The sequence below is a fragment of the Lynx canadensis genome, chromosome A2 (genome assembly GCF_007474595.2).
Source record: "Lynx canadensis isolate LIC74 chromosome A2, mLynCan4.pri.v2, whole genome shotgun sequence".
NCBI classification, from domain to species: Eukaryota; Metazoa; Chordata; class Mammalia; order Carnivora; family Felidae; genus Lynx; species Lynx canadensis.
Window position 1 is genome coordinate 163,778,073 of NC_044304.2, and position 26,552 is coordinate 163,804,624.

The following is a 26,552-nucleotide window of genomic DNA, read 5'->3' on the forward strand; positions in this document are numbered from 1 at the left end:
TATTTTTCAAACCTCTGTCAGATCGGCCCTTTGAGAATTTCTAACGAAACCGGGCAGTATAAAAGCTTGTTATTTTAGGCTGTTCATGAAGCATGAGCTAAAAACCGGTTTTAGAAATCGCGAGGGGGATTCTGAGCTAATTTCGGCAATCCCCTGAAATGTTAAGTACATTCAATACGACAGAAATCCAGTCTCTACCACACAGAACAAACCTAGAAGAGCCGCCTCCAAAAAAAAAAAAATAAATTTAACAAACAAAATGGACTTCAAACAAGGGACCAGGGCACCACGGATATGCTTTAACTTGGCCTTGGCAGCCAACACCCTAAGGAAAAAGCCAAGTTCCCGCCAAGGCAGACGAGGGGAATGAGACGTGAACGTTTTATCTGAAAAGAACCTGTCCACTCCCGAGCTCCAGGCGGAACACGGGCGGGGCTGACACAGACGCAGGAGCTTTTATAGATGTAAAATATTTTATTTGTAAATGGTGATCTTCTAAATCTGTGTCCACAAATTCCAAAACCCATAACACTCTGTATACTTCAAAAAATTCAATTTTTGCCAACATTAGGTACTATTATACAGAACAGAAAACAAAAACCCGGTAGGACAAATACTGGTAGGATGTCAGGATATTGTACAAGAGAAGAAAAATATTCAAGAAACAAATTTCATACAGCTATTTATCAAGAGAAAAATATATACAATTGATTTATTCTGTAAGATAAAAATACATCATGCCATATACATTACAAGTTCAGAACTGCGTCACTGATGGACCGACAGTTCACAGCTCACTTGAATTGTGCACACAGAAACTTCATTTATACTCAGCCTGTGAAGTGTCCGTACCAGAATTTTAAGTACAAAATGAAAAGCTAACCTGGTTCAAAATGCTGATTAAGTTTCTACAAGCAAACACAAAACAGTGTGTGTTTTTTTTTTTTTTTATTAAAGAAATGTAAACAAACAGTTCATACAAACACATTTTAAAATTACATCTTCCAAAACCCTATCGGCCCGGGTCCTGCAGCCACAACTGTGATCGAATCTCTCTCTTTTTTTTTTTTTTCTTTTTTCTCTTTTTTTCCTTTTCAAATGTTTGTGTTAAATAGAAGGCTAGAGAGTTAGACTGGAGCCCTGCTACATGATCTAATACGTTTACATGATTCTCTGTGGCTTGAAACAAAGTTCTAATCAAAACTACTTTTGCTGAAGAAAAGTTCAGCCTCCATTTGGGTGTATCTTGAAGCAGTTATTCACAGTTATCACAAATCGTAAGCACAAAAAAACCTGAAGAAGTAGGGATGCAACAATAGAATATGAAAACATTAGTTTAAATTACCAAAACGGCTATAAAAGGTGGAGTCACAGCCCACACTCCGTTCTATCGGAAGGTGTATAAAACAATTAAGTACTAATAGACCGTAGTTTGCAAAAAACCCCAAATACTCTAGGTTGAAGTTTTGGTTATTACAGAATTATAATGGCATATTTAACAACACAAAGTTGTATTGTAACATCCCCGTGAACATTTTATAAGCACCCGAGCTGCTGCGGAGCCTGGTAGCATTTGGTCAATACTATTTTTATACTGTATTTTTTTTCTTCTCAAAATATTTACATATTTGTACAAAGTAACAGAGTTTGTTAGTTCTGCAGGTAACAGCAGCAGCTTGGCTTTCTTCTAACTTTTATTTAAAAATAGCTTCATTCACTTATTCAATAATAAATACAAAAAGTTTCTCTTATTTTACAGAAATCAAAAACTACAATAAACTGACTCATGGAATCAAGTATTTAAACGTGTTTTAGTGCAAGTTATCGCCCCTTAGCTCCGTCCCTAAGGAAGTCGTTGCAGTACATTCCTTGTTCAGTGGTGTCTACTTTATTTTAAAAAACTTTTAAGTTAGAGGGCCTGCCCCTTTTTCAGATAAGGCCGTGGCCAGCACTTTGGACGTATCTCCCTTTCGCTGGTGATCTCAGTCTTACATTCATAGGAAGCCCCCACCCTGGGGCCCGGCAGCCCGCGGCTCTCCGCCCCAGTAGAAGTTTCTCCTCGGTGAGACTCGAGAACAAAACGAAACACAACAAAACCCACCCGCGGAAAGAAGGAGGAAGGAAAGAGAAAGCAGAAAACAAAAGTGCTGGGCCGTTCCGGGCCGTCCCGGCGGCTCCCGCCCGGGGCCGAGGAGCCGGGACTCCCAGAAGCTCGCTTCAAGAAGTCACACAACAGAAAACAAACATCTCTTTCTGTCTGCAGAAGTCAAACGGTGCGTCGAATCGCTTCTTCGTGGGGACGAGCCGCCCGCCGAACGGCGAGGAATGCGTTCAGTTCATCCACTTCCGGCAGTTCACGGCCCCGCAGTGACACGGAATCTTGTGCTGGTCGTCCTCGAAGTCGAACTTGTAGTCGTAGCACAGCTGCCGCGGCAGAGACACGGCGTGAGCGGGACGGAGGGGCCGCGCCTCGGTCCGCCCGGTCCTCGCGCCGGCAGTGCGGCAGGTGGACGGGAGGCCGGGCCGGGTCGCGGGGGATCTGGGGACCCGGGGACCCGGGAACGAGAACCACCCGGGGCCCCGGGAGGCACCGCCCGCAGGCCGAGCCAGCCCGAGGAAGGGAAGGCGGGCTGGGGAGAGGCGCGTTCCACGGCTCCACGCGGCCCCCACGCTCCCTCCCCCATCACACCCTCGGGCCGGACGACCCATCCCTGCCAGCGGACCTTGTTTTCCTCTGTCCTCACTTAAAAGAACGTTTACGGAGGGCCTTCCTAGGGTGACCGGATTACCGCCCACGTCTCGGACCGGCCCCGCCGTCAGGTAGGTGGGGGTCCGCACGGCCACCCTGCTCACACACAACCCCAGGTGGCCCAGCCAGAAGGGAGGACCCACACCCTCCGGGGCCCTCCTGACTCAGCACACCCCGAGTACGGCGCCGCTCGCCGAGACCTCCCGGGACACCGAAAGGGGACACCACGGAACTCACGCAGTAGCCTCCCTGAGCAACCGAACTACTTAGCACCTGTCACCGGGGCCCTGAGGGGTCCTTCAAGGAAACCTTCTCCACGGTACACGAAATGAGGCAGGGGCTCAGAGAGGCTGAGCCACCCACTCAAGATTCCTCAGGCGGGAACGGGAAGGATGGGCCTGGAGCTCACGGGGCCTCCGAGCCAGGTTCTCAGGAACTTCCCCTCGTTTACTCATCAAGATACTTGGAGATGCACAATGGGCCTTGGGTAAACTCTTGATTTGAAAGAGGGGATTCCAAAAAGACCAAAAACCTACAAGAACGACCCCAGAGCTCTATTCAAAGGGCCGGGGGTTCCAACAGTGTGAACACACGCAGGCCCCAGAACCCTGGGAGAGGGCTCCAGAAACCCACGGTGCTCGGCGTTCCCAGGTTGAAACGTGTGGTGATCGCGTTTGTGGGACACGGGCTTCGGAAACATAAACGAGTGGTCTAGACTAGAAATAACCTTAACGGGGGAAAGGCGTCTGTGAGACCAAAGAAACAAATGTCAAGTTCGGCAGCCAGCATTTTGAAGAAAAGAAAGAATAACAGAAGAGCCAAGCTGTTTGAAAATCTTGAGAAAAACCTGGAAGCTCGTCTCGATCCAGTGTGTGAATGAATTCAAGCAATCCGGACCCACATGCTGCCCCCAAATTGGCCACCCACAGCCTTACGGTGGCCTCCTGTGAGCCGTAACGTTCCCGGAGGCCACGATCCCATTTCCTCAGACATCAGTTCGATGACAGGTAAAATCTTTAAGGAGAGGGACGTTGCCCAACTGTGACCAAGGGGGTGAGACACGGGCAAATGATGCCAGGCGGGCGATGCGGGGATGTGGAGTTTGGGGAGCACGGCATGAGGGAATCGGGAGGGGCTGGCCTCAAACACTGCAATGCTTCCATGAGGAGGAAGGTGGCGCTCGAATGTCCCTGGGTGAAGTGACAGGGCGGCGGCCTCTGACCTACCACGAGGAGAATTTCTCTAGCAGCAAAGACTGTGGAAAACAACGGGCCAGGCTGACTGTTCAAAGCAGGGAACTCCGTGTGGGGATGAGGACGTAGCAGACACGACCCGCACTCTTACCTCCTCTCCCTTCTGGATCCTCCGGTTGGAGCTGATGATAATTTTGTGTCCCCTCTCAAAAGTCACCACTTCTGCCACGCAGTTGGGCGCACACGAATGGTTGATGTATCTGCAAAGCCACCGTTTCAGAAAACTGTTTATTAGGAAACAGCTGGAGGCAGCGTCAAAAACTTTCAGTTCTTAGGGAAAACTTGTGCCTGAGACAGTTCTACCTGCCCATCAATAGAACAGACCAATCGGACAATTTTAGATCAAAATCCTTGCCCGAACTTATCTGCCCCGAATGTTTCATCGCGGAGGCTGTCATGAGCTCAGGGGCCCGGCGAGCCCCACCTCCTGGACCAGACTCCTCGCCTCACCTGGCAGGCCCTCCGGTGAGCGTCGCGTCGATCACGTGGTCGCTATCCATGCGGAACATGTACACGCCGCGGTTCTGCAAGAGAAAAGTCAGAAACTTCTCCACGTGCATGTTCACCGCAGGGAGACTGAGTCGGGGGGAAGAGAAGCGCAGCCCGATCGCGCTCACTGTGCGTTCACACAGCCGGTCAGCTGACATCTGTTTACGTGCTGTGAATGTGCGTCAACGATCTGAGGCAACGCCAGGTTCACTAACCTACAGGTCTATCTACGCAAACAGTACCACCAACTAAGGGAAGACTGACAGAAAAAAGCAAGGAAAACACAAGAACGTCCAGATGTGCCTTGTGGTCCAAAGTGAACGTAGCAGGACAGATTAGGCCCCGTCTCCAGCTTTTAGCACAGGGACAGGGAAGAGGAGGTCACTTACCTGAGACTCGTACAGCTTCTCCTTTCTGTTGGCAACTTCATTTCGAATGATAGTCCCGATGTACTCGATGACCATGGTGTGCTTCTCGATGTCTCTAGCAGCATACAGGCCCAGCCCCTGCAAAAGGCAGAAAAGGAAAAGAAAAGGTATGTACACGTACCTCAGTTACCACTTCAACTTCCTGGACAACAAACGGATCATTTCCTTTCCTACAAAGACCACGTCCTAAGTGCAGCGCTAAAGACTTCGCCTGAACTCAAGCGCTCTTTTCTAGTGAATACACATACTTCCATATGAAACAATCTTGCCACTTAAAGTAATGCCACAACTACCTGTCTCAGTCTCGTGTCCTCACACGAAATTCTTTTTTTTTAATGTTTCATTTTTAGTTTTTGAGAGAGAGAGAGAGAGACAAGAGTGTGAGTGGGGGGAGGGGCAGAGAGAGAGAGGGAGACACAGAATCCGAAGCAGGCTCCAGGCTCCGAGCTGTCAGCAGAGAGCCGGAACTCACCAGCGGTGAGATCGTGACCCGGGCCAAAGTTGGACACTTGACCGACTGAGCCACCCAGGCGCCCCGTCACACGAAATTCTTAAGACATATTTACAGACTAGCACCACTGGCTGCCCACAGTCTGCCCGACGTCTTATCTTGCGTGTAATTCGTGCTGAGATCCCACCAACTAAACGCGCTAGCGGCTTCTGGTATTCATTTTCTCCCGTTACCATTTCCAAAAGGGCACGACAGGACAGTAAACTTAACAAATCAGAAATAGGACTGATCACAGGGGTTATTAATACTGCAGTCAGGTTGCAGATCTGGCGAGGAGTTCCTGGAAGCCAGGGCAGAAGGAGAAGCAGGAAAAGGAGGAAAGTTGGAAAGACATAAAGTTCTTCCAGAAGGGCATCTTCTCCCCTCAAGTTTTGAGTCCTGAGAAATGTACAGGAGTCTGAACTGGCTAAAAACACTGAAACAGGTCTCTCGTTTGGCAGTTCAGTGTCTCTGCCAGGGGCCTAATAAATCACATTCCATTATGCATGGTTTTAGGGTTTCAGCATTACAAATTCTGGAAAAATAACAGACTGAAAGAAATACAATTTCTATGGACGTTTGACATTTTCTTGTCCCGATGTGACTCTGCCTTCTCTGCTCAAACTGGCCGGAAGACAGCAGGAACAGAGTAGGGAAAGAGCACGTGCTAACTGGGAGGGTCCCCAGGGGCAGCGACATCCAGCGGCCACAGTGGGGCACACAGTACCAGGCGCCTTAGACACTCTGGTGTGTGAATTCTCTTTTGGTCAAGAAAAAAAAAAAAAATTACGCAATTTACCTGTTCAATTCCAGGTCTGAGGTGAATGAACCAGAACACAAAAAGTAACACGTACAGAGATCAATATAATTTCATTTGAGAGCGGACAGGGAGGGGCGCCTGGGGGGCTCAGTTAAGCGTCTGACTTCGGCTCGGGTCATGATCCCGTGGTTCCTAAGTTTGAGTCCCGCACCAGGCTCTGTGCTGGCAGCTCAGAGCCTGGAGCCTACTTCAGATTCTGTGTGTGTGTGTCTCTCTCTCTCAAAAATAAATAAATATTAAATAAACTTAAAAAAAAAGGACAGGGAGATCAATGAAAGAGAACAGAGAATCCCCAGTAGGTCCGTGCCTATGTGAAAACTGAATGCGTGATAGTTGTGAGCAGTATGGTGGTATCATGATCAGTGTAATGTGGGAGGATTATTTACCAAATGGTGCTTCAACTCGTTATTCAATGGAACAAAATAAAATTGTCTTAAACATAAAAATCTCTGAACTACAGATACCTAAGAGCCACATATACAACATAGCCCACTGTCTTCACCAAGACTGGAAGCTATAGAAAAGTATATACATTTGACTATGTGAAAATTACAACCTTTTTTAAACTTTACTTTCATTTTGAGAGACAGAGAGCAAGGGGGGGAGGGCGGGGGAGAGAGAGAGAGAGAGACAGACAGAGAGAGAGAGACAGACAGACAGAGAGAGAATCCAAGCAGGCTGCATGCTGTCAACACAGAGCCTGACACAGGGCTCAAACTTATGAACCGTGAGATCACGACCTGAGCTGAAATCAAGAGTCGGACACTCAACTGACTGAGCCACCCAGTTGCCCCTCAAAATTAAAACGTTTCTGAAGAAAAAAGAAACCCTATTTTCTAACAGGCAAAGGATGTTTTACAGGGCAATTCCTCTGTTAGCACAAGTTCTTAAGGACCGGGAAACACGGGAGTATGTAATTTATAAAAGAGCAAATCCAAATGGCGAACGTGAAAAGCTGCGCGCTCATTCATCAGCTGGAAACTGCAGTTAAGGAAGCGGTATCAGGCTGGCAGAAATGTAAGAAGACAGTGGCACTACAGGTGGGAAGGGAAGAAGAGAGACCGTCTTCCGGGCACTGGAAGAAATGTGCATTTGCAGCCTTTTCAGAAAACCTAAGACGAAAAGTACGTATGCTTTTACACAGTCCTCTCACTTTTGGGAATATTCTCCAAAGAAGTGAATCTATCGATATGCGGGGGTATTCGGTACGAGAGATTGGTGGCACTGCTGTTTTGGGAAAAACCGTAAGCAAAGCAAACGTTTATCGGCTGTGGGACGGTTGAATTAGTTACAGCTCAAGGGCATCGTGGAACCTCACAGCCATTAGAATGAAACACCACTCCCTCAGCCACCCTAGACGTTCCTCGGAGGACTGGCGCGTCAACGATGCTGCAGAAAGTGTAGCTGAATGACCCCACTGGCACATCTGTGCCCAGATGTTTCTGCACTGTTAGGACAGTATGTGGTGCAGACTCAACACCGGGGTAAGAAATCACGGAAACGACAGTGAGGGGGTAAGACCGACCGTGAGGAATGGTAAGAGTGGGTGGGCTACTGGGGAACGTTTCAAATGGAAAGGACACACCGCCAGGAGTGGACCACTGGGTTTCCCAGGAATTGGAGGCGCTCTGCTCTTGAGGCAACAGCAGGAAGGAAAGACAGCGTATCTGTAATTTGAAAACCAAGTATCAAATAGAAACATCAAGAGCAGAAAGAGATGTCAGGCACAAAATTTTAACACAAAAGAAAGATCAGTAGATAAAGTAGAAGTCACAGAACAAGGACAAGGGAACCAAAACCGGAGAGGGAAGGAGGAGGGCTGGTGGAGACAGAAGTTATCGACTGCCTTTGCTCACACTGATCACCCGGGGCCCCACCTCGGGGGCCAGACTGTCAGATCTCAGAGGTCTCAGGTGACGCTGCTAGTCTGGGGTCCCCACGGTGAGATCTTGGATCTCGTGGGTCCAGTACCCGTCTACAGGTTCAAACAGAAAGAAACAGAGGAACTTGCGAAAGAATTAATGAAGAAACACTTCCAGACCGAAGGCCACAAGTTCCAGGTCAAAAAGGGTCTGGTAAGAGAAACAGCAATAATTTTTTAAAAAAATGACCCAAACCTAACCACATTTTTTGTAAAATGTCCAAATACCAAGAACAACAACAAGATCTTAAAATCTTCCCGAGAGGAGGAAAAAGGTTCCAACAAAGGAACAAGAATCCCACTGAGTCTACACGGCGCAATACAGGTCAGATTTCTATTTTGAGGAGCTCACACTGGGTGTGGGTGGGACGGGGTGGCAGGGTGACAGCCAGAGAGTGGACCTGAGGGAGCTCTTCTGGGGGGACAGGCAACGAAAGCGGACGATGCTCTGGACCCGGGCCTACCGCGGCCAAGGCGCACGAGCCACGTGCACGAGGACAGCGTGCACACGATCGGCTCTAGGGCAACAGGAGCTTCGGAATCCCATCCGGGGACATCGGGAGGGAGACACCGAGCAGGCGGCTCAGGAAGGATGGGCCAGAGATGTCAACTCACACGCTCGGCCTACAGACGGCTCTCTCTGGAGGAGATGCGACAATGTACGCACCAGCACACGCGGGGGCTTTCCTGCCAAGAGGCTTCCGAAAGAGAAGTCCCCAACCTGGAGCACCTTTTGAAAACACTCCTCTGTATCTCTCCTGAGTACCCAGTAGCCCTGGTGAACTCTCCACGAATCCGTACGTGCAAAGCACAGCGCCACCTGCCTCCCACGAGCTTTCATGGAGACGCACAGGCGAGGATCCCAGGGGCCCTTCCTTTCGGGGGGGGGGGGGGGGGGAGGGGAGGGGGGGGAGGGCGGGGAGGGCATTGTGCTCCAGGAGACACACGGAGTCCCCCAGTGTTACCAACCAACGAGATCTGACGGGGTGGTGGCGATGCGGTTCCACTCCCGCAGCCACGGGACCCGCATCCTCCATCCCTCCCCGACGGCACACTACGCCCTCACCTGGATGCGGGACCGGGCCAGGTACACGTTGGACTTCCACTCGGTCTTCATCTTCCGGTACTGCGAGGACTTAGAGTGCACAAACTGCTTGCTGTAGGGCGCGTTCAGCTCGCCGGTGACCGTGCTCTGAAAGGACTTGGAGGTGCTGGTGCTGTTCAGGGTGTGAGGTCTGCACGCAGCGGCACGTCAGCAGGAAGAAATAAAAGGAGAACTGAAGACATCTCCGAATGACGCCAAGCCCGTCGGTTCAAGTTCTTACTGACGAGAACGCACATGGAAAGCCGCCTAGCAGAGCCACACGGCGGGTTCTCTGATGCGGTCGGCACAGACACAGCCAGAGACAGCAGGGTTTGTAAGCAGCAGACAAGTCAAGCACAGAAACCACTAATGCGCCTAGAAACCCTGGGCTGTACTATGTGAAGTTAAAAGAAAATACCTTAACACAAACCTCTTGACATGGGCACTCATTTTAGGTTCCGATCGGGCGCAGCCTGTGGGGTTAACGGCAAGAGGAAGCTCCATGAGAGGGTTGCGGCCGTAGCGGAAGGTGTAGTTTTCACACGCCTCAACCCCAGGCAGCTGAAAAGGAGCAGAACAGACGGAGGGTTCGTTTACTGATCGAGACCGCAGGCCACGGCGAGCTGGCCAAAGGACGGCTCAGCTTGAACTTCTGCGGAAATAACCGGTCGACATACTCGCGGTTCACAAAACGGTCCTCTAGCTGGTGTTAACGCAGCAGCCCGCATTTGGATGTGTTTCACTGTTAATACACACATTTCAGACCTTAGTAAACCCTGGCGAACGCTCCCTGAAGACAAGTATTAACCCACGGAACAACCACACGCCAGCCAACACACGTGCCCGGTTTTTGGATCTGACTGTTCCGGCCCACGCGTGGGGAGCGGACTACTTCACAACTTTTTTCTTTCAACTTTTAGATCTTCGTTTGGAGTTTTAAAAGTAAATACAGTTAAACAACATTTTGTAAGGTCTACTTTCTTGATTTCTCACTTCTTCCACGAGTTATCACACTCAATTCCCTGAGAGTGTAGGTGGTATCCTAAGAAATTTACTTGTAAAATAATTTTATGGTAAAAGTCTTTTCTAGAATTTATTACTTGTGAACATATTTCTCTACAGACCTGAAACCCATGTATCGTTTAGAGCCCTTGCTTCTACCGAAGCAAGAAAGTGGGCACATAACTCAGCGGCTTTTGGGGTGTCCTCTGCTTCTCCAAAAACCAAAACTGCAACCGAAACAAAACCCACGAACATCGATGATTTTTTCTTATTCAAAATACTGCCTTATAATCATGCAGTTTCCCAAAAGCATTGTGTAGACTCACTGGCAAACAGGCTTGTAATCCTAAAAGATTGCAAAGACATGTCCGAGACGGCCTGGTGCTCCTGCAATCCAACTGCCCTCTGGTGACCGGCCCTGGCATGGGGCAGGAACGTGGCCACCAGCACCCCGGCGTCGGGGACTGGACACACCAACATTGCTAAGTGCAGGGAAACGCGAGGAAGCAGAGGGGACGAGGGTCCCCTCCCCCACCCAGCGCTGCCTGAATACAAAACAACGCTCCGTCCTTGCCCCTGCCCTTGAAGAGACCCTGAAACTTGTGAGCCACCTCGTGGAGTGACCACGAACATTCACTGAGGTTTTCCGATGCGTCGCGGGTGCCTCGAGAGACACGAATGGAGGCGGGAGCGAATGCACAGGCAGAGCACGACCTCAAAGTATCAGGACCGTGACGGCTCGTGTTAAAACGGTCCCCCCCCAGGGAACACCACGCGCAACCAGAAAGGTGATCTGACGCCCCATCTCGCCCAGGATACTCACGGACTCCGCGATCCGCACCACTGCGGACACCGTTAGGCCAAACAGGTCTTCTCCCTTTAAATATGCTGGAAAGAGCTGGAGCATTTCAGACTGTTTTCTCACACATGCCACGGGCTCCAAAATTTTATCCCAAACACCTACATGTGGCCAAAACAAACAAAAACAAAACAGTTTACAACAAACTTGCTCTCCACTCAACAGAGAGGAAAACGGGATAAAGTCGAAAACCGGAGCAAAATGAAGACTGAGCCTCCAAGACGTCCCAGTTTCCACATAAGGCCTTGGAGGCAGTGACCCGACAAACCTGGTATTATCCGCTGGTCAGATGGCAGTTTATGTCAAAGACTTTAGGAAATTTTGGGGGGAAGAATGTGTCACATTTAGGAACTTAAACAGTGAAAGTGGAAAGAAAGTTTAATGTAACAAATTCACGCAAGAAGTTCATTCATCTTCTTACTAGGCACGTAACTTTAAATTTTTAAATGATAGTCTAATTAGCAGTGTATAGAAATACATTTCTTTTTTCTCAGATTTAAATTAGAATAGGAAATTGGTATTTCCACTAGAATTATCTTCAGGGCATTTTCATACATTTTTATAAAAATCGCTGGAAAAAAAAAAGCAATTCCCAGTACTTTCTGCATCAATAAAATGACCGCTTAGGTTTCACGCCATGGTCAAAATTAAGCGTCTAATTACTCGCTGCTAATATGTTTAACGTCTGACGCTACTCATACAAGGCAACGTACAGAAGATGCTTTGAATATGGCTCCCGCCCTCTGACCCGGAAGGCCCCAGTGCAGACAACAGGTAATCTTCACGTACAAATCACCGGTTTATCACCTAACTGTGTGCTCAAACACATACTCTGATTTTGAGTAGGTTCGGCAAAGTGGCACGGCGAGGACAGCAGGTGCAATACCTCAAAGAAGCGAAGATTTGCACGTGTCCGTGAAAACCCCACATCTGTGCTGAGGTGGTCTGAGGCAAGCACGAGACAGCGCACCGGAACCCGGGCGCGACCCGTCTCTGCGGGGCACGCAGGCGCGACGTTACCTTTAGGGGAGGAGTCGCTCAGGACCAGGTCTTCGTGGCCTTGCTCCACGATTCGGATGACGAACACCGGGCGCCCCTCCTTCTCCTCGATGGAGCACAGGTAGCGGCAGCGCCTGTTGGCGTAGCGGGTGCTCCAGTACAAGCGGCTGGCCTCGTAGCCCACGGGGAAGAGCGCCTTGGGGGAATGGAACGCCTGCATCTGCTGTGGGAGCAGCTGGCCGATCGTGTGGAAGATGAGGCTTCCGACGCGGAAGGTGTGGTCCCGCTCTCCGCGCTGCACGATGCTAGCGATCTGTCGCACCTCGTCGCGTTGAACGTAGACCCGTCTGAAGACCGCGAAGTAACTCAGCTCCTGCTCGTGAATTCCCTTTGGTTTGTGCACGGGACACAGCATCGTTTTATCCTTAAAAAACATGCATTGTGCTTTAATGGCGCAAGTGAAGTGGTAAATGTTGGCGCACCGAAATCTGTGGCATCCGCTGGTGGCGCCCATTTTATGGCAGAAGACGCACTTCATCTGCAGGCCCCTCCTCAGCGCCAGCTCCACGTTTATCAAGGCCCCGGCCTGGGTCTCATAGACCTCCGTGGACCACAGCGCACAGTTCAGGTGGACCCACACGTCCAAGTCAAGGTTGAGCAGTCTTGCCGGTCCATCGGTCAATCCATCCCCCTCTTCGTGGCAAAAGCAACACTTCCGATAGTCTTTGGGCACAGGGTCGGGCTTAAGGGACGTGCCCAGCTTCTTCAAAAACTCGTCGATTTCATCCTCACAAGGGGGTTTGAATGTCCCCTTGGGGATTACAATGTGGACGCTCCACTTCTTCCATTTCATCCCTCTCCACTTTTTATTAATCGGCCTACAATCTTCAAACCCACCGTGGACGGCTCTTAGCCGAGGCTTTAACTTGACTGTCACCTTAAGCTCGTCTGGCTTGGCCTCTACTTTGGCTGCTTCAAAAGCCGGAGGGAAAGTGATGGGGGGCGACGCGGGGGGAGAAGCTTCTTCCTGGAGCTGCGGGAGGCAGTGCACGTCCAAGGTGGAGATGTTGTTACTGTACTGATGAAACGCTTTGGAAGGCGTCTCTCTTACAGGCGACTGTGGCAACGGAGGGGCGGATTCCTGCACAGGAAACAAGAGCAGCTCTAGAGCAAGCCGAGCGGCAGGCTTTCACAGGGCCTGGGCCCGGGGGGCAGGGAAAGGCTCTCCGAGTGAGCGTGAGGGGTTCGCACACAGCAGAAACGGCCGCCCAACCCCGAGGGCGTTGATGAGGGCAGGACAGTGCTGGGGGTCCCTCCCCTGGCCTGCTGGACAAAGCCGTTATCTCTGGAGAACATTCTGCTCCTAAACCTTCTCGGACACTCCCGTCTACCCAGGAGAGACCCAGAAATTTCCACGCTGAAGAGGGGCTAGCTAATTCGTACAATGGAGCGGTGTCTTTTGTTAAACCAAACGAGAACCTGGGAACGTGACCTTCTCTGGGCTTCTCCGCACTCTCTGAACTTCCTGACTGCTAACCTTAGGTTGAACTAATCGGCACAGACGTGAACGAAGGGGCAGCAGTCCCTGCCCTCACATCACACGTCACTCTTCTCCACGGCTGCCCGGCTCCGACCCCGCTGCCTGAAGAGGTGAGCTCAGAGAGATGCCCCAGGACTTCTTCCCCGGGGACACGGTCTCACCCCCGACCCACGGGGCTCCCCTCTTCTCACTGCCCCCCAGCTCCCAGCCAGGTATCTGAAGAGACACACCTCCCGTAACTCCAGAAGCAGGCAGGAACAGCGCACCAAATTAAAAAATTATCTGGTAAAAAACCAACTCCTCTTCTTACAGAGGCTGACGTATTTCAATTTCAAGTCTAAACCTATTTGACATATAGCTTGATTTCATTATACTGGAGACTACTGCCTATTACAAAAATAAGAGTCTCCAGAACCTTCTTCCGGCAAAGACAGAACAGTGATCTGCAGGAAGGGCTGTCAGCACCACCTCACGGGAAGGCTTCCTTCAGCATGAATGGTTAAGGACGGTTCCCCGCATCAGCCATACACTCAGATACACTTCAGTCACACGGAGGCAAGTAAAGGAGACCATCTCCACCACGACGTGAACACGATGCTTTCTCCCCAAAATACACGAGGGGACTTAAATTGTGTTTATGAACAGGTTTTCCCGTCAGGGTAAGATCAATACGAGTTGTAATTATTGTTGTAATTCAATTAAGATATTTTTAATTAAGTACAACTAAAGGCTGTGGGACTATTCGTGTTTTAGTCAATTCTGAACTTTCAAGACAGAATTCAAGCCTACTCCCCTCATCGTGGAAGCGGGATTTCTCTGAAACAGCACAGGCCTCCCTGCCTCCACCCGCAGCACATCTCCCTCGATTTCCTGCACGCAGAGAGCTATGAACCTGTTCTGTTCATGAACGTAACCCAAGAGCACGGAAGTCACTCGCTATACCTTGTTCGCTAACAGACACCAGCCTAATTTTACCTTGCTTTCTGAGTTTTTTGCTTGTGTGGATGAGGCATAAAGAACGAAGCAGTTATTACTACAGAAGACAATGTCCTTCTCGACTCTGTGGGAGCTTTCTCGGGAATCCTGAAAAGCAAAGAGAAATGTGTAAGGATCTCAACAAATCAAAATTTCGTAAAAACAAGGTCTGTGCATTGTTGGTTTTTATGCTACGTTAAAAGTGAAAACAGCTCTCTGTCCTAAAAGTAAAAAAAAAAAAAAAAAAAACCACACGCCAATACCTGGCATCTAAAAATTTAGCCAAAGAGAAAATAAATTTACGAAAATAAACTCGATGATCCATATTCGCTCTTTTTAGAAATACATTGTTCTCATAGTATCCAACCGGAGAGTCCACGGTAGCTATTTGGTTTTAACCTAAAGCATGTCCGGCACATGCTGGGGCTACTTCCCAGAATGTGGGTCCCATGGAGCCCCCCACAGGCAGACTCTCGCGGACACAGGAGCGAAAAAGCAGCATGTGGGACCCTTTCGGTGGAGGCGGGTGGTGGGGTCAGAAGGAATGCTGAAGTACCTTGTTCACGAAGGCCAGATCTCTGAAAGATTTCCTCACGCCGCCTCCAAGAATAACCACTTTACAGTGACAGCACCACTGTGGTCTGAGGGCCGCGCCTTCTGCGATACCGGAATCCTTATATCCAGAAAGACCTAAATGCAGGAGTCTTTCATTGGTGATCGCAGGTGACCAATAACACGATGTGGTACAAGGTGTAAAACTGCACTGTACCAACCCACAACGCGGCTCACTTAACTTCCCTTCTATCATCCTTTTCGAGCGGTTACAGGGCACGTATTACAGGAGCACACGTACTCTCAAGCAGCCGGGGAACCGCTCGAACGTGCGAGCACGAGAGAAAAGCGATGCACCATGCTGGGTTAACATCCACCCTACGTGTGAGGTGGGGGTAGGGGAGGTGGGTACTACTTTTGCTTGAGGGTTAAGACGATGAAAAATGTTCTATGAAGGATGAAGAGGCACAGGTAGGCGGCTAAGTTTGATGTGGGAAGTCGCAGAGGGGTGAGCAGAGTCCCAGGGCCCAGATAAAGACGTGGGGATGCAGGCCGGGCACGCTCGGAGCGCAGCGTTCATGCAGGGCGTGAAGGCAGAAAGGGAGAACAGGGGACGGGAGTGAGAGAAGCAGGTGGAGGCCGGGAGTTCAAAGACCCCACACAGACCACCCTCGGGGTTCCCAGAGGAGGCCCGCGCGGAAGCTGCCAGGTTGTGGGGGCGGGGCGGGGACGGACAAGATTCCGAGGGACCGGGGCAAGGGGGACGGCGCAGGGCAGCTGGGCAGGTCTGAGGAGCCGGCAGGTGCCAGCACGGCCACGGCCACGGGAAGAGGCCTCACGGGGGGCGGAAGGAAGAGGGGACACGCTGCCGACGCCAGCCGCGTGTGCGACAGGGGAAGCGGCGGTCGGTGCGGCGGGCGCTCGGGGAGCTGGCGTCCCAGCACCTCCTGGGGGACGACGTGACAGGACGTCCATCCCAGACCACTGAGGCCAGCACCCAACAGACGACAGAACGCCCGCGGACGGTTAATTTACCCAGGACCACACACCAACATGTCACCTGGTAGTTGTTAAAAACTAAAGTGGGATTTTAACGAGAACCAGCTTAACCCGGGACTCAAGGGCGAACTCGGGGTCAACGGGACGCGGAGCAGCTCACCATCGCTCGCTGGACGGAACGGCACGCTGGGCGGCTTCAGCCGGTAAGAGCTGGCTGACCTGGGAGGGTTTGCAGATCCTGGCGGAGGCCCACGAAGAAATATATGCTGTCGACACTCCAAGCCTGGGTTTACTCTGTGGCTACTGACCAAACCCACGGATGGAACATCTGGACCATTACTGACCTCATAGCTGTTAGGAACTCGGACGTGGAGAAGGTCGGAAAACGCAGCCACGACGCTGCTAATGTTCTGAAACAGAGGCGTGAACGCTGCGTCACCCCCACCGAGGGCAACGGCGAGCCACGGAAGCCAACTGCATCCTTCCGTGGCTGCCAGCCGTGGGACGCGTACAGTGGTAAAGTGCGAGCAAACCCAAGCACGTCTACGTAGGCTTAAGAGTCTCGGGGAAGAAGTCATTTGAATGGTGCAGCATCCCAAGAACACCTGTCTAAAGGGAAATCCTCACACGGGGATCCCAGCTGATGTTAAGTATTTGCACGAGCACCGACCTCTTCCAGCTACCTTCCTATGTGACGGGCGGAACGGACGCCACCACCAGGAGGGAGCTAGACCCTGTCGGTTCTCACAGCTGGGCAGAAACTTCCTGGGCGTGGTCTCTGCCCGGCTCTGCGACAGCCCACGGGGATGGGCGCTGTCACACCAGCACCAGGTTCTGACGGTGGCCAACACGGCCTATCACTGGGCTCAGCGTGGCTGCCAACATCCTCACAACTGATGAGAGAGATTCTCGGCAATTTAGTAGTATTCGACAGCAGCGGCTGCCAAAACCTCTGTGGTTGATAAAATGCCTTCTCACTGCTTCATCTTATATGTGTGCTCATCAAAAGGTTTCTCTCTCCAGTGCACACGCTTTAATAAAAACACGAGAACGCGAGCTTCGTTCTGCCCTGGCTCCGGCAAGCCCGCCGTGGCGCTCGGAAGCAGCCTAGACGGCTACGGTGACTACTGACCCTACACCTAACTCTGAGCTTCTGTCCTCATGACCCTGCTGCACACGCCTTGTTGTCAGCCACCTGACACACCTTTAAAGACAGGGACAGGGTTTCCAACGTGAAAAAGTTGCTTCCTCCTCACCTCAGCAGCTGTAGGATGCAGAGTAATCGCCACAGATATAAGACCCGATCTGGGACCGTTTGGAGAGGAACCAAAAGGCGGTGTGAAAAATAAAGTGCCAGGCTCAGTCTTGATGTCATTCCTTCTAGATTCCAAACCTTAAAGGGGGGGGTGGGGAAGGAAGGAGGAAAAGGGGAGAGAGGGAAAGAAGGGAGGGAGGGGGGAGGGAGGAAGGAAGGAAAGGTGGGTTGAGTGTTAATGCTCTTGAGAACCCAAAGGTGGACATCAGTCAACTGCCACACTGGAGGAGAAACAACGCGGCTGAGTACTCCCCTACCTTTGCCAGTACTGCTAGGAAGGATCGGGATGATGGGGGATGGCACAGGCTCCGGGGGCTCCTCTTTGACCGACGACAAATCTGGGTATCTGCTCACGTCCATCCCAACCACACTCTCAGGAGAGGACGACGGAACGAAACTGTCAGGAGTGTCCCGACCACCAGCGTGATCCTGTATCCTGAGAGGAGGACAAACACGACACGCCGACATGTGCAAACCCACCACGGCGGGGTGAAGGTGGGGGCTTCCTGCACCGACCCAGCCCCACCCGTGAGCATGACTGTAAGAGTCCTTCGGATAAAGGCAATAATGTAAGAAGGCAACGAACAGGTTCAGGGCCAAGCGAGAAATCTCCCGGAAAAAGATACGAGAAACACATTCAACTTAAACGGTAGGTTTCATCTGACTGAAGCTCCAGAATCTATATTTCAAGACCCGCCAACAAAAGATTTAACGTTCAGGTTACAACGTGGCAGAGAAAGGACGGATACTCCTACCTCTGCCAAGTTCCAGATCCCGGAGACTGTGGGAGCAGTCTGCCGCGGGAAAGGAAAGAGCCAGGCCACACGCCCCACAGGCACACCCGCAGAGCCCGCTGTGCCGATGTGCAGAGCGGGAACATGGGGGAAACTTGGTCACTGTGGTCATAAGCCTTTACTTTTCTTAACCGATCAAGTATGGTGAAAAGAAGAGAATGGTCAAGCCCAGGAAGCTAGAGGTTAACCAGCGCAACTGAGGTCAGAGCGTAAGTGTAGCCTCAAGCTAATGCTGTAGGATACCTCCCAAATCTGGGGTCTCCCACTGGTCCCCCAGGAGAGATGCTGTCGTGCGGAGGGAGGATGGGTGCAGGAGCACTGTGAGGAAACCTGAGAGAGGCTTCCAGACGGAGTCCCTGCAAAATCCAGGAGTGGAGCAGATCCCTCACCCCAGGGCAGCAAACATACACACCTATGAGGCTGCCTCCCACAACTGCTCCCTGGAAATCTGGCGATTTGTAGCAGTAAGATGCAGAAGAAAACGAGGAGACCAGGATTCTAAATCTGGAAGACTTATTACTCCTCTTTGGTCCGTAGTTTTAGCACTAATAAAGCAGGGACTTAGTCTGAATGATGTCTCAACAAACAGAGGGTAGTTACCAGATTTTGGAAGGAAGGGAGAATCATTGACAAAGTACATAAGAGCCTTTTTGGATTTAACTTGTTGGGTTAACTACTAAGGGAAGCGGATTCTCCCCAGACAGAATCTCAGGTCCAAAGAACTGAGACAAAGAAGTTACAAAACTCTGGACAAGACGGTTCTTAAATTCTCTTCCACAAAAGCAGTCTCTGATATCTGTGACTGCTGCTCTTTTATTCTGGACAGCCGCAAACATCCATGAATGACAATGATCTCTGAAATACTTTGCATGGAGACTCCCACTGCCTTAATGTCTATTTGATTATTTGTTGAACTTCCTATACCATTTAGGAATTTAACAATGCATAAACTAATTACATTTGATAGTAAGAACGTTTCATAAAGTATGTTTGAGAAAATTTCTCACCAAATTTTACCCCTTAAATGTTGTCACACACTATCCCTACAGACATGATGCCAAAGAGGTATATACATATATATATATATATATACATATACATATATCTATTTTTTTTTTTTTTTTAAATGAAGTAACTAAAGAGTATGCGAGAAGATAGGAACTCTACCTTAATTCTTCCTGATTGTTATGAGGCGGTGTCGGCAGTGAGGCTGGCACATCGACGGTCTTCGGGCCCTGAGCGATAGCTCTGGCTAACAAGTCGTCTTGTGGTCTGAAGGGCAGCTGAAATGCTTTCGGTCCTAGACTTTTGGTAACTGGAAAAGCAAACACACATAAGGAAAAACACGTTCAGTTCAAACGGATACATGGGTGGAACATGACGACTCGACTGACATTTCACCACACACAGCCGGCAAAGGCACACTCCTCAAAGGCGCCAACGGGCAGACCAAGCGTCATACCTTCGTGGCTCATTAATACGCCAGCTCTTCCAGCAAGTTCTTCAGTTGTCGCAAAACCATTTGCCATCTTCTGACAAGCCATAGGAGGTGGTGTAGGAGGAAGAGAGGCAGGGGGTGTTGGAGGATTACTTAAATTATTCTGCTGCAGAAGACCAAAAAATTTTAAATTATATGCTACAGAGCAGATATGCCATGACCTTGCTAAAACTTAGTTCTGTGAATTTTTAGCACATGGAAGCAAGGCTACAGAAATGTTATTGAGATGGATCTTCATTCCTAAACGCACAGCAAGAAGAAAGAGTACACGTACGAGGCCAGGAGGTTTTGTGGTGGAAGAAATACTCATGACGGTATGGACAGATTATCTATTTGCTTACTTTGCCCCGCTTGAGTATTCAAGCCTTGAAATTAAGAAGCAAAGTTACATTATTCTATTCTATACATCCCTTTTTAAATTTCATTGTTATAGCCAGTGAAAGACAGCTTTAAAATTCAAGCAATAAATTGTAAAAAGTTCTCAAAAATTCCTTTATTCAATTTTCATTAAGATACGCCCCAGTTCTATTAAAAAAAAACAAAAAAACAAACTTGAGAATTTGTGGTCTTAATCCTCTAATTACAACTCATAGCCTCAATATTAGCATCTTGACTGTCCAAAACCTCTATAAGAAGCAAAAGTCGTAACAATAACTCTAAATGTCTAAATAATTAACAAATGGATCTCCCTCCAAACACTTCTCTCTGCTTTGCATTTGTCATCAATTTGTCATTTGTTGATTGATTGATCAGTCTCTCAGGGATTGCTGGAATCTACCAATAACACTATGAAAATCAAGGGCAAGGTGAAATTCCAAATCTCGCAAAGATCTGGCATTTCGTGAAGGTAATGAAGTTGTGTTGGAGAACAGCTTGTATTGGAAGAGAAGCATTTATAAGAGGACAGGCTCTGACTGAAGAGAAAGGCCAACAATGATAATAAACGGAGCGTCACAAGAGAATGACTTTAATACTAAAGTAAGAAGAGAAGCCCTCCAGAAAAATGATGATACTCTCAAATATTTCTGCAAAAAGATCATTTTACACAAGTCAGATGTGAAGTAAAGAATGTCTACTGAGGCTATAAAAATGTTGCTAAAATAATTAATACCAAAAGATAAATTTGAGTTAGATATTTTAGTAGTGTAAGAATTAATGTCTACTTGTAATTAGTACCTCAGTTATTAGACAAAATACATTTTTAGATTTTTTCATTTTTCAGGGAAAATTGCTAACTGCATTTTTATTCTGTTTACTATGAATTTGGATTCACCTTAAGAGTTAACAAAGGTTATAGGAAAATAGATATTTTCTCTACCGTGGAAACACATAATGGATTTCTTCACTGTGTGAACTCTTACCTACGTAAAATTGCAAATGTTTATGTTAGAGACTCTTCATCCAGTGAAATTTTAACCTTTTAGCTGAACCAAAGTTGAAATGAAACTCGAAGATTAGCCGGAAAACAAGACAAGCTCTACCAATTCTGATATGGTATCCAAAGAGGAAGCAAGGTAAGACCTTGGCGAGGAAACATACCTTGTAGATCAACTGAGAATAGTAATCCGAAACCCCTTCAAGGGTAGCACTGCCAAAAGTTCCTAGAAGTCGGTTCCCACTATTAAATTGGCCACTGCCATAAGGAAGAAAGTGCGCAAAGTTCACTCCAATGATTGGTTCCATTAGAGGGAGCAGAGAGAGCTGCTATTAAAAAACACATTGAAGAGTAATGTACACGGTAAACAAAACAGAGTGCTTCTCAACTTTTCTAAGACCCGAGGCAACTTAGTCAAACAAGGCTTGAGAAAAATGAGACTTAAAAATTTCAAGTATCACAATGTTAGAATAAGTGAGAGAGACCACAGAATCTCTGAGATATATTTAAAAATGAGCTTTATTCTGATCTGCCTTAAAGGGACACTGCCAGGCAGCCGACAAAAAAAGCACATTCCTTATGTCTGCTCGGCAAGAATCGGGGCGTGAAGGGAGGCCGGGGGCCCCCAGGAGCACTCGTAGTGGCTGTCTCCCACCTTCTGTAACAACTACAAAGGTGTAAGAATAGAGTTCACTAGGGGAGCCCAGCAGCCGCGTTTCCTTGCGTTCAGAGTCACAAGTGACACCGACGGTCGTTCTTGGTCCCGAGGCCGCTTCTGAACACAGTTTGGAAAGCTGGACTGTCAGCTACCAGTCCACCTATCTCCACCGTAACTTTTGGGCGCGCGCTTTTGCTTCCAGCTAGGAAATCTACTAGACTCCTTGGTGACACATCTCTTACCCTGTCACTACTTTAATTAGGAAATACGGTGATAAGGTTTCAGTTTCACAGGGCTGAACACGCATGTGATGCCTCACTTCTTCACATTTTCCCAAGAAGTGGCTACGAGCGACTCACCTGCTTCAGGTGCGTAAAGGTGTCGGTGGCAGAGGACAAGGCGCGTTTCTCCTCTTCGTCCTTCCGCCTTTTCTTCGAGCGCGGTGCGGCCTTCTCCCCCACCCTCTGAGTCCGTTTGCTTCGCGGTTTCTTGGTCTCACTTCCTCCATCCGTTTTCGGCAAGGGGTTGCTGCCACATCCAAAACCACCTTGCATCTGAGCCCCCAGGGTTTGCTGACGTGATTGGAAAGGTTAAGAGGTAAGTACAGCATTCACGTGTTCGACTGAGCAGTTCACGCCAACCCGGTTCCACCCTAGGACACACCCTCCTCACAGGGGCACTAAAAGTTGAGGAAAGGCAGTGGCATCAGATGGTCTGTTTTCTGAGATGCCATCCCCGTTTTCAAACGTTATTCTCAAGTATGGCCACTGGCGAGCCGCAAAGCTTGAAGAAAAGGCGGGATGCTTAAGGGTGGCTCCTTTCCCTCGCGGAGCCAGTGTCCCTCCTCGGCCGGACCCCACGGGTGCCGGCGTCGCCCGGGGCTCCCTGTCCCTGCTCTCTGGCAGCTCTGGGGCAAGGCGCGCTCTTAGCCACACGGCTGTGCTGGCCTCTGCGGAGTGGGCCGAGACTCATTTTGGGTCCCCCTTAGGGATGGGGGAATCACAAGGTCTGCAGAAACCACGGACAAGCTCCAGAGCCTGTGCACCCGGGCTGAGACGAACGGCTGGCCTCAGATCAGTAAAAACAAACAACGCTGGTCATCCAAATCAGCTCCCGATCGTTAATGCGACTGACTAGTGACTACCACATGCTTACAGCCAGTGAAAAAGGACCTGTATGATAGCAAATAAACCTTTTTTCTTCTTTTGTCTTTACCTAATGGCTAAGAAGTGAGAATAAACCAGTTCTTGAAGAGGCTTTTATATACCTAAAAATACCTAAAAAACTGTGGGGATTTTTTTAGGGGCCATTATTTCTAAACTTCATAGCTATACTTTGCTATGCTAGACTTTTCACGCATTCTGCACGGAATCTTCGCGGGTTTGAAAATTCTAGTTTCCAGTTTTACTCCGAATGGCTCAGAGCATGCGTGGCAACGTTTTTCTGCAAAGAGCCAACCAGTAAATATTTCAGGCTCCGCAGTCCATGTAGTGCCTGCTGTAGTGAGTCAACTTTCCGCCTGGGCACTCCAAAGCAGCCACAGAACGCTCCGAAATGAACAAGCATGGCCGTGTTCCAATAAAACTTTTTAAATTCATGGAAACTGAACTTAAATTTCGTATAATGGTCACCTGTTGTGAAACAGTTCTCGTCTTTAGATTTTTTTTTTTCAACCACTTGAAAATGGAAACATCACTCTAAGCTCAAAAAAGAAAGGGTAAAAGGTCTAAGCAGACTCAGACTACCCATCCCAGGGGGAGATGGATGGTTCTCAAAGAGTAGTTCCCAGAGCAGGAAAAGGAGGGCCAGCTGGGGCTGGTTAGAGATGCAGAGTCCCCGGTCCCACCACAGACCCACTGCACCAGGAACTCTGGGACTGAGGTCCAGCACCCTGTGTTCCAACAAGCTCTTTAGGGGATGCTGATATAGTCAAGGTTCAAGAACCACAGGCCTAGAATTGGGTCTCTCCATATCCATATGCGTAGGAATCAAGTGGGATCTTATTTAAAAACATATTCTGATTGGGAAGTCTGTGCTGGAGAGTAAGAAGTTGCATCCCTCACAAGGGCAATGCTACTGGTCCCCAGGGCTGCACTCTGAGTAGCAAGGACCTAAGAATTTCTTACTGGCTCTTAAGACATTAATAACGTAGTTGCTTATTAAGTGTGGATTGGTCATGCACTTTAAGTGCTTTGCAGACATTATCTCTAAGCCTCACAATTACCCTTAGAAGCAGGTATTACTACATTTCAAAGAAAACTTCTAATTATAGGAGAGCACAAAAGATTAAAAACCATCCAAATGTCTGCCTGAGATAAAAAGTTAGTATTTTAATATATCTGTGTTCAACCTTTTACCTATGGCTACACACATTGTGTTAAAAACACAATGGACACACATTCTTTTATTTTAGTGGCTTGACATGTTGTTTCCCATGACATTAAGTATTCTTATATGGCATAAATTTTAATGTCTGTAAAAAAACCCCACAAAAATCTCATTCAGATATAGCTTTATAGATACTATTCAAGAGGCACCTGGGTGACTTAGCTGGTTGAGCATCTGACTTCGGCTCAGGTCATGAACTCGTGGTCTTGAGTTCAAGCCCCACATCGGGCTCTGTGCTGACAGTTCAGAGCCTACAGCCTGCTTTGGATTCTGTGCCTCCCTCTTTCTGTCCCTCCCCTGCTGTTCTCTCTCTCTCTCTCTCTCACAAAACTAAACATGAAAAAAATTAACAAAAAAAAGAAATAATTATTTAAATTTATTTTCTGGGGCGCCTGGGTGGCGCAGTCGGTTAAGCGTCCGACTTCAGCCAGGTCACGATCTCGCGGTCCGTGAGTTCGAGCCCCGCGTCAGGCTCTGGGCTGATGGCTCGGAGCCTGGAGCCTGTTTCCGATTCTGTGTCTCCCTCTCTCTCTGCCCCTCCCCCGTTCATGCTCTGTCTCTCTCTGTCCCAAGAATAAATAAAAACGGAGGAAAAAAAAAAATTAAATTTATTTTCTTTCTCTTAAATTCTTTCTTTTTTTTTCTCTATTAGAGACAGGACATTAGCTATTCAGCTGGTTACATCTTTGCATATTTCAGCATTTTATCTTCCTTATGCCAGGTTCTTAAATATGGAATTGGCAGGTCAAAGATATGCACCTTTTACTACCAGCACAGTGTGTTTTATCTCCATTAATCCCCTGCTAACCCTACAAAGTAGGGAACAATATTATTCTTCCTGTGTCCAGCTGACGAAACCACGGCAGAGAAGGGCTGAACCCCCCCCCCCCCCCCCCAGACCACACTCCTGCTAAGTGATGACGCGTGATCTTCATACCGGCTGAGGAGTAACCTCGTACACTCTCCAGGAAGGCTCCAGGGCTGAATAGCAACCAGGAGGGTGCTCTTCTCCCAACCCCAATTTATGTGTGAAGGAACAGACAGCACGGAGGGAAAGCGGGTCTATCCAACTACTGCCGCGACAACTCTGCCTTCCGTGCGACTACAAAGGAGATGGATTTCATCGTTTGTAAAATGGGGATAGTAAGTGTTCCTGCCACGTGACTAAATGTTATCTTCTGACAAGCGCTCAGCACAGGCTACCTACCTGGGATACGGTAAGGCATCATCAGCCCCGGTAAGGCGGCACCTCTACCCCCTGCCACCCTCCCAAATGGATAGGAAACCGTGTGACACAGACCAAGCATTTATACACACAGGACTGATCTCATTCCTTTTTCTATCCTAACATCCTCTACGGTTTTTAAACCTAGAATCATCAGTATTAGGACTTAGCTTCAATTCAATACACTAAGTACTTACTATGTGCTAAGGACTGAGAATCTAAAGGTGGTCAAGATACACCCTATGCCCTCCAAGAAGTTATTTAAGTGGTAGTATAGAGACTACTGTGTGAGCACATGGCCACTGACACATATTTGAGAATGGCTGAACTGAGAAAGGTCTGGAGAAGATGATTCTAGTACCCAGTTTTAAAAGAAAAGTAGACCCTGACCAGATATAAAAAAAGACAAGAGAGAAGCAGGCAGAAACAGCAGCATATGACCATACAGGGAAGCATGAAGGCAGCAAGAGCTTTCGGGGACTCTGCAAGGAGCTCAGGGCTCCTAGGGGCACAGGACGCAGCAGAGAAAGTGGCTACACACTGGGCATATTTGGTTGGGGACAAACAGGACTGGAAAAATATTACCACTCACATTTACAAAAATTACCTGAATCTATCAGGCCAACACTCAATCTCGACAAAATTGTCAGACAAGAGAAAACACAAAGCCAACACTTGCAAAAAGAATGGTTTCATTAACAACCTTAAAATTGAAAATCTAAACTAAATATACCACTTCACCCCATTCAATTAAAAAATGAAAACTGTAATATCCCAACTGAGAAACACTGTAGGGAAAGCTTTATGAATACACCAGTAATGGCAATGCAGCTTCTGAAACATAAGGAAGCAAGAGCATTCGAAGCTGACCAACTCTTAGGACCCAGAAGCCCCCATTTGGGAAAGAGCTCAAGCAAGTTCACTGAAACGCAAGGGATGGAATCCTGCAAAAGGTACATTCACAAAGAACCTACACACACACACACACACACACACACACACACACACACACGCAAACTCAATGTTTTGTAGCTTGGAAAGGGCAGAATTTTGATACGTGGGAAACTATAAAGATAAAATATCTCTGTGGAAGATTCCATTTGTGTGACATCAAGTATTAATACACTGCAACACAACGG

At 48.7% G+C, this 26,552-nt stretch overlaps 1 protein-coding gene across 6 annotated transcripts in view; it reads right to left on the reverse strand.

Moving 5' to 3' along the window:
• Nucleotides 1-459: 459 nt before the first annotated feature.
• The window catches only part of KMT2C (lysine methyltransferase 2C), a 286,865-nt gene continuing 260,772 nt past the window's right edge, over nt 460-26,552 (reverse strand). For all 6 annotated transcript variants that reach the window (XM_030308867.1, XM_030308865.1, XM_030308864.1 and 3 more), the window contains 17 exons: nt 22,160-22,372; nt 21,307-21,471; nt 19,732-19,873; nt 19,437-19,584; nt 17,733-17,911; nt 17,417-17,553; nt 16,321-16,570; nt 15,166-15,299; nt 14,610-14,717; nt 12,116-13,235; nt 11,060-11,196; nt 9,653-9,795; nt 9,217-9,385; nt 4,881-4,997; nt 4,453-4,526; nt 4,094-4,202; nt 460-2,424 (listed from right to left, as the gene is read on the reverse strand). In XM_030308867.1, coding sequence (XP_030164727.1) covers nt 2,332-2,424; nt 4,094-4,202; nt 4,453-4,526; nt 4,881-4,997; nt 9,217-9,385; nt 9,653-9,795; nt 11,060-11,196; nt 12,116-13,235; nt 14,610-14,717; nt 15,166-15,299; nt 16,321-16,570; nt 17,417-17,553; nt 17,733-17,911; nt 19,437-19,584; nt 19,732-19,873; nt 21,307-21,471; nt 22,160-22,372 — 3,438 coding nt within the window. In that variant the 3' untranslated portion in view covers nt 460-2,331. The remainder of the gene's footprint in view (nt 2,425-4,093; nt 4,203-4,452; nt 4,527-4,880; nt 4,998-9,216; nt 9,386-9,652; nt 9,796-11,059; nt 11,197-12,115; nt 13,236-14,609; nt 14,718-15,165; nt 15,300-16,320; nt 16,571-17,416; nt 17,554-17,732; nt 17,912-19,436; nt 19,585-19,731; nt 19,874-21,306; nt 21,472-22,159; nt 22,373-26,552) is intronic.